A 12,944-nucleotide genomic window follows, 5' to 3' on the forward strand; every position below is an offset into this window, starting at 1 on the left:
CTAAACCCTCCATGGAATGAGTTTGACACCCCTTTCCTTAACCCTCAGGACATGCTCCTCAGTAACCATGGCAACCAAACCCCGGCACCTAATGCACGTTCCACATCATTAGTTGAGAAAAGCAAAAGGGCCCACCTCGACCAACAGTCTCCTCCATCCTCTCCTCCGCTCTCTTCAGGTCTACATTAGAGTGGACTGAGAGAGACCACAGACTTATACTGTAACCATGGAAACACAGCACTTCCTCACGACAGTATGTCCCCCAGTGTAGTGGTCCAGTGAGGAAGGAGGACACTATTCTCACAAAAGTGCCTCTCCTCTGGTGTTACCCATGTCAACCGGTCCCTAGTAGTGGAACTAAGTGCCCTGCTGCGTCACTGCGAGCAGTGCACCCAGGATGTGGCCTGAAGGATGAGATGGAGATCCTTCCCGCTACCCTGAGGAGGTTAAGCCTTAGGTCGGCCCTCAGGGCAGGCACTGGAGAAGAAAGTCATACATTCATGAGTAACGACTCCCTTATGTTCCCATCTCCTTCTTTCCTTTCCTCTCTTTTCTCTGTTTCTCCAGATTCTGAAGCTCAGGCCAGCACTATGGTGTCTTCCTCAGCACCCTCTGTGTACAGTGTACAAGCCCTAGCGCTATTGGCAGAGGTAGGTGTGTCCGTGTGTGGATCTGTGCACCTATTGCTCTCATGCCTATGTATGTGTTTCTATTTCTGACAGACCCTCCTCCTCTGCAGGTTCTAGCTCCTCTTCTGGACATGGTGTATCGCAGTGATGAAAAGGAGAAAGCCGTCCCTCTCATCTCTCGCCTCATGTACTACGTCTTCCCCTACCTGAAGAACCACAGTGCCTACAACATGCCCAGTTTCGGTGCAGGTGCCCAGCTCCTGAGCAATCTGAGTGGGTATGCCTACACCAAGAGGGCCTGGAAAAAAGAGGCCTTCGAACTCTACATGGATCCCCTGTTCTTCACCATGGATGTCTCCTGTGCCCCCCAGTAAGATTGTGTTCGTGCGTGTGCTTGTGTTTGAGTGTGTGCATGCCATGTAAATATTGACAAATCAATATTATCAAATAAATTGTTAAAAGAAAATGACTGTGTTTGACCTCTGTTTCTTTAGCTGGAGGTCCATCATCGACCACCTGCTGACCCATGAGAAGACCATGTTCAAAGATCTCATGAGTAAGTAGAGTAGGTGTGTGTGTGCATCCGTGTGCGTGCATTTGTACGTGTGTTAACTGTGTGTGTGTGTGTGTGTTGCAGGCATGCAGAGCAGTTCTCTGAAGCTGTTCCCCAGTGCAGAGCAGAAGCCCATGTTACTGAAGCGTCAGGCCTTTGCCATGTTCAGTGGAGAGTTAGACCAGTACCACCTCTACCTGCCCCTCATCCAAGGTGGGTGTGCTTTCTGTGTTTCTGTGTATTCTGGGCATTTCTTTGTGTGTATTGACAAAGTGTGTAGACCAGTTTCTCATTCCTGGGGTCCCAAATGGGTGCACTTTTATTTATTTTTGCCTTAGCACTCACACACCTGATTGATGAGGACCTGATTAGTTGAATGAAGTGTGTGAGCGCTAGGGCAAAAACTAAATGTGCACCCATTTGGGTCCCCAGAACCAGGATTGAGAAATACTGGTGTAGACCATCACATTTGATAGATAATGAGAGTGTGTGAGACATTAACATTTTATAAGGCCAATATTAATTATTAATATACAGTATAATGTAATGCGGATATCCTATTCTCTCTCCTCCTCCCCTCTCCCTCAGAGCGGCTGACAGAGGCTCTGCGTATTGGTCAAACGCCCTCCGTTTCTGCCCAGATGTTTCTGACGTTCCGTGTTCTTATGCTGCGGATCTCCCCCCAGCACCTCACCTCCCTCTGGCCAATTATGGTCACAGAACTGGTGAGGAACAACCCCCACCCTGATGACATCACTTCCTGTCACTGTTGATTTCCTGTAGGGCCGGAAGGAACCAGTATCAAGATACTCATTAGTATATCATGGCAAGGAATCAAATCACGAAGCGCATTTAACTCCTATAGGAAAACAGCCCTAGTGTTTGAATCAAATATCATTATGTTGTCATTCATTCATTTGCTTATCTTCAAAGCTATATCACACAATATTTTACATACAGCAGGTTTTTAAACGACCAAAAAGTTTTGTCTGCTTCGTGTTTTATTTTTTTGCCATCAAAAATATCGTCACAGCCCTAATTTTCTAATTTCAATGCATGTATACACTGTAGCTATGTACATTGTTTTCAGCCGGGAGGTGGCATGTCAAAAGTCTTTGGTAGTGTTTGTCCAGTCCTGTCTTCTAATGGTGTCTTTGATCTTTGTTTGTCAGATTCACACATTTGTCCGTCTGGAGAAAGCCTTGTCGGAAGATAAAGAGGTGGCAAAGTGAGTCCATGATCACTCAGTCTACTGTATATGCACCAATGTATCTGTCCATCTATCTAATATGTAGGAGACAGTCTCTCATGTAACTATCACCACCATGTTTCAATATGTTGTCTAATGCCCTTTTCTTTGTTCTCCCTCCTCTTTTCCTCTCTCTGTCAGGCTGACTAAAGTGGTACGTGGGTCCATGGGGAATGGGCCATTGACATTCCCCCAGCCAGAGTTGGACATGTACATGTCTGCCTGCAAGTTCCTGGACACTGCCCTGGCTTTCCCCCCAGAGAAGATGCCCCTCTTTCAGATGTGAGAGCCTCACCCTGCTTAATATCAGCTTAGCATCTATATAGGCTGTGCTTAGCATGATTACAATTAAATGTTCTCTGCTCGTGTGTGCGTGTGTGTCAAGGTATCGCTGGGCCTTTGTTCCAGAGGTGGATATAAGCCGCTACAGTGGCCCAGAGAATGGTCTCCTGGAGGGAGAGCAGGAGTGCAAACCCCATGTTGTCAAAGTACTAGAGGCTCTACACCAACGCTACGGGGTAAGAGAACGCAAACACCACTATAGAGCAAGATAACTCATGTCCTTATAGTCACCATGATAACATGACAACATCAATCGTGCGATCTGCTCATCCCATTCTGTTGATGTCATGTCCTATAATTCCAGGCGCTGAGTGACGAGTCGTCTACGGAGCGTCTGGAGTTCCCCCTCCTCACCCGTCGCTCTCTCTCCTCCATCACCCAGCTGGTTCCCTTCCTCCATACTCTCTGCTGTTCCTTCCAGGGCACATCACCCAGCAGTCCTGCAGACTACCCTGTGGCAGACTACCCCACAGCCAGCGCCCACCAAGTCCTGAAGCGACTGGAGCACATCACTGAGGGAGAGTTCCTGGACTCCATGGAGAGTTAGATCTCCACTAAGGTTCTAGAGCTTAGAACGCTGAGGAAATGAGAACTGGAACTATAGCAATTGAATGTTGTAGAATGGCCACAACTGCTGAAAGCGATGTTTTATTATAGGTGTATATGCCAGCTAAATGGCAATCTTTTGGGATGTTCTTTTGAATGTTAAATTGTTTACTTTACTTGGTTGAGTCTGACCACTCCATGTCTATATAGGATATTCTACATTTGAGATACCGGTACTCTAAAATAATCTAGAATTAACTGACACAAACTGGAACGGAGTGGTAGTTATTGGGCTCTCTGAGTACAAGTCTGAATGTGCTGATTTAAAGTTAAAGTAATACTGATACTAGCTACAGTAGCTTTTCGAGGTGATACTGGTTGTAAAAGAAGTACTACTGTAACGAAGGGAGTGACAGCAGTACTGACTACTGATTCCATTCCATCGCTCTACAAAGCTTTCCATAAACCTGCTCCCTCCTATTAGCAAGTTGTGTCTGTCTGACGGTCAGACTGTAATGTTATAGTTGTATTCCAATGAGACAGGAGTAGGTTAGTATACCTGCTGGTCAGTGACTATGGGAACTCTAAGGCTCTTAGTACAGGATATTTGGTTTTAAATGTTTAAAAAGCTCTACTTGTCATCAATCATGATGTTGCAGTTTTATTTGTGGGTAAATTATTGAATGTGATTTGTGTATATGGCAAAACCTCTAGATATATAATAAAATAACATGCGTGTCAATTTGGTATTTTATTCAAGGGAACTCTTCGACTTCTGTCTGTTTTTAAGTGTTCTGGGGAATGTTTTGACTTACCGCTCATCATCGTTTTGTTCTTCACATGTGAATGCTTAACTAAATTATGTGAATGTCTGGCCTCCTGAAAATGATAACTTTTTAATATCAGAATTAATATATCATGGTCTGTAAATAAAAACCAATATTAAAAAATGATTCAATAAATGGAGCTCAAAATGTATATTGTGTACGTTTGCTTGATAATCTCAGAGACCTAACCCTAAGAGTCAATAACAGAAGTATGCAGGTGTTATAACTTTATCTGGGGAGGCAGGCATTTGTGTTCTGGGTAGATGCAAGTAGCCTGGCTGACGAGGCCCACATGCCTTACAGCGCAGGAACAGCTTTAACCATGCTGGTCTGGAAAGGAGGACGTTAATGCAATATTCGCTCAGAAATTGTGCAATGGGTTTGGTTCTCTCAAATGTTTTTTTTTTTGTCCATCTTGGTTTGAGTAAGTTTACATGCACACTAATAATTATATATTAAAGTGATTATGGAAGTAGGCAGAGTATGGCAATACTCTTATCAGGGCCGGTTCAAGGCATAAGCGACTTAAGCGTTCGCTTAGGGCCTCCAACCCACCAAAAATATGTTTGTTTTGTAACTCAGTCAGGGTCTCAAATTACTATTGAGAGTAAGAATAGTAGAATACACCTGGTGCAATTTCCACATTTGGTTGAACATCAGCAGTTTATTTCTTATGTCAGTCACTATGTCAGTCAATTTTTCGATTGGTATTTAGTTGAGCCAGCTATCTAAATTTGCATGTCGACAGCTGTTAGATAGCAATATGAGGTTGCTATTATTACTATCTGACATAACTAGAGGCTAGAGCTGACCTGGCTCCGGTAGCTACTACTAGATTTAAACTCTTACAATATTCGATGATGACATTTCTCTAAAACTCCCGAGTGGCCCAGCGGTCTAAGGCACTGCACCTCAGTGCTAGAGGCATCACTACAGACACCCTGGTTCGAATCCAGGCTGTTCCACGACTGGCCGTGATTGGGGGTCCCATAGGGTGGCGCACGGGGTGTGACTAGGGTGGGTCATCTAGGTAATTATATTTCTATGTTGGCCTGGTATGGTTCCCAATCAGAGGCAGCTGTTTATTGTTGTCTCTGATTGGGGATCATATTTAGGCAGCCATTTCCCCTTTGTGCTTTGTGGGATCTTGTCTATGTATAGTTGCCTGTATGCACTATTGTTAGCTTCACGTTTCGTTTTGAGATTTATTGTTTTTTTGTTTTGCTGTGAGTTTCACCTAGTAATAAAAAGATGTGGAACCCACATCACGCTGCGCTTTGGTCCACTCATTCTAACGAACGTGACAGAAGATCCCACCAACAACGGACCAAGCAGCGTGCCCGGGAGGTAATGGCATCCTGGTCTTTGGAGGAGATTAGGGAGAGAACATCCTGGACTTGGGACGACATAATGGCAGGAGAGAAGAGCCTGCCATGGAGGCAGGCGGAAGCTCTGGACTGGGAACTGTCGCCGGAAGCTCTGGACTATTAGTGAATGATATAAAGTTCCATCTGGAATTGATGGGTAGACCTACAGTAGCTACAGGACAGCAGATTAAGCTTAAAGCTTCAGTCTGGGTTCTGGGAATAATGGTCAGTTCAATTATTGAACCATTGATTCTATTGTTGGATAATATAATGTATAAATCTACAGCAAGATCATTCTTAGTCATGTTTCATTTTGGTAGGATCTGATCCTGACAGGGGTCTCAGCAGGGTCAGGCAGCCAGGGAAGTCTGTGACAGAGGTGAGGTGAATTTTTGATACAACACTTTATTCTCTCTGGGCAGCAAACACTGGACAAGCCAGATGCTATGTTAAGGCAGTCTGACAAACCTCAAGTTGATTTCCAAACTGTATCAAGGGTTGATAGAAACTTTTTCTGGTGACACAGAACATGTAAAAAAAATATGAGGAAGACCTGGTAGAAGCTATTGATGATGATGAATAGGTACAGATATGTTTGAATGCCCAGTCATGTTCATATAATCTCAGACATACATTGCTGTAGTTTAAGTGTCACGCCCTGACCGTAGGTAGCCCTTGGATTCTCTATAGTGGTTTAGGTCAGGGTGTGACTGGGGGGTGTTCTAGAATGTGTATTTCTATGTTGGTGGTTTTGTATGGTTCCCAATTAGAGGCAGCTGGTAATCGTTGCCTCTAATTGGGGATCATATTTAGGAAGCCCTATCTCACACCTGCTTTGTGGGACATTGTTTGTGTTAGTGTGTTTGGGCACTACATCTTCTTTGTAAGTTTTGTTGTTCTGGTTCTAGTTTAACTTTGTATAAAAAATATGTGGAACTCAATGCACGCTACGCCTTGGTCCGCTCATTTTGAAGTTCGTGACAGAATATCCCACCAAACCAGGACCAAGCAGCGTGCCCAAAAGGGAAAGGAGTTTTGGACATGGGAAGAAGTGATGGTTGGATGTGAAACCCTTCCTTGGCGGCAGACGGAAGGTAATAATGGAGTACAGCGACGACGCCAGGGTTCGCGACCACAGAAAGCCCAAAGACAACCCCAAGAGTTTTTTTGGGGGGGGGTGCACAAGGGGTGGCCGGTCGAGCCGAGGCAAGAGCCAGACCGTCAGGGAGGATATGGAGAAGTTGGGAGAGAGAGAGAGATGTGAGAGTGATGTTGTGCAAGTGTGTTCTGCTCAACATTTGACCAGAGGATCCGGTTAGCAGTCTGGTGAAACTTGTGCCGGCTCCACACATCTGGACTCCAGTGCGTCTCCCCAGTCCGGTACGTCCTGTGCCTCCTCGCCCTGAAGTGCGTGTCACCAGTCCGGTGCCACCTGTACCGGCTCCACGCACTAGGCCTCCAGTGCCCATTCACAGTCCAGAGCTTCCGGCGACGGTTCCCAGTCCAGGCATGGCGTCCAGTCCCGCTCAAAGACAGGAGCCTTCCTCTGCGCCGGAGACCAGTCCGTCCAACCCAGCTCCATGGCCGGAGCCACTTCCTAAGTGTCACGCCCTGACCGTAGGTAGCCCTTGGATTCTCTATAGTGGTTTAGGTCAGGGTGTGACTAGGGGGGGTGTTCTTGAATGTGTATTTCTATGTTGGTGGTTTTGTATGGTTCCCAATTAGAGGCAGCTGGTAATTGTTGCCTCTAATTGGGGATCATATTTAGGAAGCCCTATCTCACACCTGCTTTGTGGGATATTGTTTGTGTTAGTGTGTTTGGGCACTACGTCTTCACGTTCTTTGTAAGTTTTGTTTCTAGTTTCACTTTGTATTAAAAAGATGTAGAACTCAATGCACGCTGTGCCTTGGTACGCTAATTTTGAAGTTCGTGACATTAAGACCATCCATATAACCTACTATATGCCAGTGAAACTGAATAAAATGCACTCAAATATCATTCCTCTGCTGGAGGTTTAAAACACAAAAGGGGACATACAGTTGAAGTCGGAAGTTTGCAAACACCTTAGCCAAGTACATGTAAACTCAGTTTTTCACAATTCCTGACATTTAATCCGAGTAAAAATTCCCTGTCTTAGGTCAGTTAGGATCACCACTTTATTTTAAGAATGTGAAATGTCAGAATAATAGTAGAGAGAATGATTTATTTCTGCTTTTGTTTCTTTCATCACATTCCCAGTGGGTCAGAAGTTTACATACACTCAATTAGTATTTGGAAGCATTGCCTTAAACAATTTAAACTTGGGTCATACGTTTCGGCTAGCCTTCCACAAGCTTCCCACAATAAGTTGGGTGAATTTTGGCCAATTCCTCCTGACAGAGCTGGTGTAACTGAGTCAGGTTTGTAGGCCTCCTTGCTCACACACGCTTTTTCAGTTCTGCCCACACATTTTCTATAGGATTGAGGTCAGGACTTTGATGGCCACTCCAATACCTTGACTTTGTTGTCCTTATGCCATTTTGCCACAACTTTGGAGTATGCTTGGGGTCATTGTCCATTTGGAATACCCATTTGCGACCAAGCTTTAACTTCCTGACTGATGTCTTGAGATGTTGCTTCAATATATCCACATAATTTCCCCTCTTCATGATGCTATCTATTTTGTGAAGTGCACCAGTCCCTCCTGCAGCAAAGCTCCCCCACAACATGATGCTGCCACCCCCGTGCTTCACAGTTGGGATGGTGTTCTTCGCCTTGCAAGCATCCCCCTTTCTCCTCCAAACATAATGATGGTAATTATGGCCAAACAGTTATATTATTGTTTCATCAGACCAGAGGACATTTCTCCAAAAAGTACGATCTTTGTCCCCATGTGCAGTTGCAATCCGTAGTCTGGCTTTTTTCATGGTTGTTTTGGAGTGTTGGCTTCTTCCTTGCTGAGCGGCCTTTCAGGTTATGTTGATATAGGACTCGTTTTACTGTGGATATAGATACTTTTGTATCTGTTTCCTCCAGCATCTTCACAAGGTCCTTTGCTGTTGTTCTGGGATGGATTTGCACTTTTCGCACCAAAGTACGTTCATCTCTAGGCGACAGAACGCATCTCCTTCCTGAGCGTATGACGGCTGCGTGATCCCATGGTTTTTATACTTGCGTACTATTGTTTGTACAGATGAACGTGGTACCGTCAGGCGTTTGGAAATTGCTCCCAAGGATGAAGCAGACTTGTGGAGGTCTACAATTGTTTTTCTGATGTCTTGGCTGATTTCTTTTGATTTTCCCATGATGTCAAGCGAAGAGGCACTGAGTGTGATGGTAGGCCTTGAAATACATCCACAGGTACACCTCCAATTGACTCAAATGATGTCAATTAGCCTATCAGAAGCTTCTAATGCCATAATTTTCTGGAATTTTCCAAGCTGTTTAAAGGCACAGTCAACTTAGTGTATGTAAACTTCTGACCCACTGAAATTATGATACAGTGAAATAATCTGTAAACAATTGTTGGAAAAATTACTTGTGTCATGCACAAAGTAGATGTCCTAACCGACTTGCCAAAACTATAGTTTGTTAAAAAGAAATTTGTGGAGTGGTTGAAAAACGAGTTTTAACCCTCCCGTCGTCCTCGTATCGTGTCTAGACCCCGCGTCCTCCGGGTCACCCTGTCCCGTCTTGGCTAAAGGCCCAATGGGTGCAAATGTGACAGTATGCGTGTGAACAGCCTTTGCAGATGTATTTCTAACACCTGCAGCACACCGTGTGTTTCTTGGAGTCCTTCTTCGGTGGGCAGAGCTGACACCTCTTCCTCTTACTTGCCCCGGTGGCCGGCGCAGCGCGCGGGGCAGCGGCGGGCTCCTCATGCTGTTGACGAGCAGCCGTAGTACTATGTAGGACTTTGACAAGTGCTGACGCCGCTTCGGTGTGGGGGAGATGCTGCCTTCTTTGGATCAGCGGCTTCACAAGTGCCTTTCCCAGCTGCTCCAGGAACACCCTCCTCTTGTTGCGCTTCCGAGGCATCCAGTCAGGCTTGATCTCTCGCCATATGACAAAGGCGTTGTAGGAGGACACATCGAGGATGTTGTGGAAGACGACCAGGGGCCAGCGGGCAGTCATCCGTCTGCAGCTGTACATGCCGACCACCTTGTCTAGGTTATCCACGCCGCCCTTGTTGCAGTTGTAGTCTAGGATGACGGCCAGCTTCCTGTCGCGGCGATCGCTGACTTGGGCTTCTGTGTGCAGCGTGCTCAGAAGTAGCACGTTCTTATTTTTCTTTGCCAGGTAGGACACTAGAGTAGCGGTGGGCGTGAAGGCAAACCTGGAGGACGGGACCTGTCTGCCCTTGAGCAGCGCCGGCGGGAGCTCGGCCTTGTTCTTTCTCACCGTGCCCACCATGGTGAGGTTCCTCTCGAGGAGCCGCTGTTCCAGTTCGTAGGAGGTGAAGAAATTGTCACACATAACATTGCGACCGCTCAGTCCCGTTGTCAGATCGAGGACGACGCGCATCCCCTGGTTCTTCTCGGGGCCTCCGCTGGCTGCCTTGCATCTTCCAAGCGTAGCTGGACTTGGCGTCACAGGCCACCCACGACTTGATGCCGTATTTCGCCGGCTTGCTGGGAATGTATTGACGGAAAGGACAGTGGCCTTTGGCAAGGAGAGAAGAGATTGGCGTCATTACCGGCTCATGGGGGGCAATGAGTGCTACGTTATACATATACTAGCTCTCTCTATACACACGCACACACAGTACCTCTGAACGGGACCAGTTGCACGTCCACTGTCACGTCAGACCCCGGGTTGTAGAGGGCCGGCAGCCGCGCCTCCCAGACCTCTCGTATGGCTGCAAGTTTGTCCGTGGCAAGCCTCATGGGTCTCGACTGGCGATCGTCGAATCGCAGCAGCCTCGAGTACTTGTGAAAGACCTTGAGCGGCATGGTGGCTCAGGAACACGGTCCTGCCGCTCTCCGAGTCCCACAGGCTGGTCGCGGCCTCGCCTCGGGCCCTGTAGACGCCCGCTAGGATCAGCAGCCCTACGTAGGCGCGCAGGTCGGTGGCGTCCATGTCTCGCCAGCCGTCGCCGTATTTTCTCGTCCCATGCAAATTTGTCATTTCCAGAATTATCCTTTCTATCGCCGGTGTGACGAACAGGTGGAAGGTAGACGCGATGTCGCGGGTGTGAGTCACGGCATAGGCCGTGGGGCCCGGAGTCTTGTCCGGCCAGGCGTGACAGATCGCACAGGCCCTGTGGCGGCCATAGGCCACGGGGGGACCATTTGAATTTGCCGTTTTTTGACAGCAACGTCTCCCTTTGGGCTCGAGCAGAGGCCATCTCTTCCTCGTGTTGGTCCTCGTGTTGGTCCTCGGGGGCTTCCTCCGGGTCTTCCTCCGAAGAGCGCGAAGACGCCTGGTCGGCCTCGCGCTCGGGATTGCATTCCTCCGCGTCTTCGTCTTCCGAAACCTCTTCCTCCTCCTCCTCGGAATCGGCGTAGTCTTCTTGGTCGACGCTGGAGAAGATCTGTTCTAGGACCTGCGCTGCCGGTGAAACGCACGGCCATGGTGGCTTGGGTCCACTGATCAGCGGCGAGGGAGAGCACGCGGCACGGGGGTAACGATGACTTTGTGTGCTGCTGACAATATTAGTATCCTCTCTATGGCCAGCTTACACGGGAGACGACGTGAATCGACGAGGCGCTGTTCGCCCCTGTTGCACCCCTGTTGCGCCGCTGGGCGTGTGTAGCCGTGTGTGCAGTTCACCTGTGCACCACTGGGCTGTCCTCTTGCACACACAGCGGGGCATGTCTGGACGTGTGTAGCCCTGGCTGGGTCAGTCTGACCCGGAGCACAGCGGGGGAGCGCCCACCTCACACAGTACACACAATAACATACACCTGGCTAGTGGCTGGCTGGGTCACTCTGACCCCGAGCACAGCGGGGGAGCCCCCACCTCACACAGTACACACAATATATACACCTCCCTAGTGGCTGGCTGGGTCACTCTGACCCTGAGCACAGAGGGGGAGCCGCACACAACCTCGCCACTCACAGACTCTCTACACACACAGTATACACAGTACACACAATAACATACACCTCGCTAGTGGTTGGCTGGGTCACGCTGACCCCCAGCACAGAGCACAGAGGGGGAGCCCTCCAAACACAGGGCCTGGGTCACTCTAACCCCGAGGACCACGGGAGGGTTAATGACTCCAACCTAAGTGTATATAAACTTCCGACTTCAACTGTATTTGGATTTGGTATGGTCTTGCGAAGGCTGGCTGAATTCTGGCAAAGAGTGTGTTCTTTTTTCTCTGGGTGTCTACAGATTCTCCCTTCCCCTTGTTTTTATTTGTTTGGAAATGTTGATACTGCAAACTGTTATCTGAAGAAACAGTGTAACTAAGCATTTAGAGCGGCTAAGAAATGCATACAACCATACTCATAGTTTGGATTTGAAAATCCAAATGGGCATCTTCATTTGATGTGAATTGGTAGACTAATTCACATAAATATTTGATAACTAATAAAGTAAGATACGTCTCTAACAAGATCCTTCACAGATGTTATCCTTGTAATAGTCGGATTTCTAAATATGTAATTAATGTAGAAAATGAATGTAGCTTTTGTAAATAGGAAAATTAGACTATAGAGTATTTATTTTGTGATTACTTGCATAGTGAAATATTTTGGACAGATATGAAAATATATATTAGTGATAAGATGGGTAAACCTGTAAGCATTATCAAATTTCATGTTATTTTTTATTTTACATACATGCCAATACATTGTGAATTTGTTCATTTTATTGGGAGAATTTTTCATCCATAACATGAAGTTCATGGGTGCAGCATCACTACAGACCCTGGTTCGATCCCGGGCTGTATCACAACCGGCCGTGATCAGGAGTCCCATAGAGCGGCGCACAATTGGCTCAGCGTCGTCTGTGTTAGGGGAGGGTTTGGCCGGGGGCTCATTGCGCTCTAGTGACTCTTTGTGGCGGGTCGGGCGCCTGCAGGCTAACCTCGGTGCGGCTAGCTTCCAGGTTAAGCGGGCGGGTGTTTTCTTCAGGATCGGTGTGTACCCCACGGGACGGTTGAGCTAACGTAGGCTAATGCGATTAGCATGAGGTTGTAAGTAAGAAGAACATTTCCCAGGACATAGACATATCTGATTTTGTCAGAAAGCTTAAATTCTTCTTAATCTAACTGCACTGTCCAATGTACAGTAGCTATTACAGTGAAGGAATACCATGCTATTCTTTGAGGAGAGTGCACAGGGCTTTTCTCTTGCATTTCAAAGATGACGGTACAAAAAACAATACACATTTTTTTTCTTTGTATTTTCTTTTACCAGATCTAATGTGTTATATTCTCCTACATTCATTTCACATTTCCACAAACTTCAAAGTGTTTCCTTTCAAATGGTATCAAGAATAT

General features: G+C 46.9%; 1 protein-coding gene and 1 pseudogene across 1 annotated transcript in view; one reads left to right on the forward strand and one right to left on the reverse strand.

Annotated features, from left to right (window-relative positions):
* The window catches only part of LOC120058093 (protein dopey-2-like), a 47,889-nt gene extending 43,598 nt beyond the window's left edge, over window positions 1–4,291 (forward strand). Inside the window, exons 28-36 of the mRNA XM_039006569.1 lie at window positions 568–650; window positions 740–999; window positions 1,124–1,185; window positions 1,267–1,395; window positions 1,771–1,907; window positions 2,355–2,410; window positions 2,573–2,713; window positions 2,817–2,949; window positions 3,078–4,291. Of these exons, the coding sequence (XP_038862497.1) occupies window positions 568–650; window positions 740–999; window positions 1,124–1,185; window positions 1,267–1,395; window positions 1,771–1,907; window positions 2,355–2,410; window positions 2,573–2,713; window positions 2,817–2,949; window positions 3,078–3,320 (1,244 nt within the window). The 3' untranslated portion in view covers window positions 3,321–4,291. The remainder of the gene's footprint in view (window positions 1–567; window positions 651–739; window positions 1,000–1,123; window positions 1,186–1,266; window positions 1,396–1,770; window positions 1,908–2,354; window positions 2,411–2,572; window positions 2,714–2,816; window positions 2,950–3,077) is intronic.
* A 4,961-nt stretch (window positions 4,292–9,252) lies between these two features.
* LOC120058094 lies at window positions 9,253–11,308 on the reverse strand (annotated as a pseudogene).
* Between the last annotated feature and the right edge of the window lie 1,636 nt (window positions 11,309–12,944).

The sequence above is a fragment of the Salvelinus namaycush genome, chromosome 13 (assembly GCF_016432855.1).
Source record: "Salvelinus namaycush isolate Seneca chromosome 13, SaNama_1.0, whole genome shotgun sequence".
In the NCBI taxonomy this organism is placed as follows: domain Eukaryota; kingdom Metazoa; phylum Chordata; class Actinopteri; order Salmoniformes; family Salmonidae; genus Salvelinus; species Salvelinus namaycush.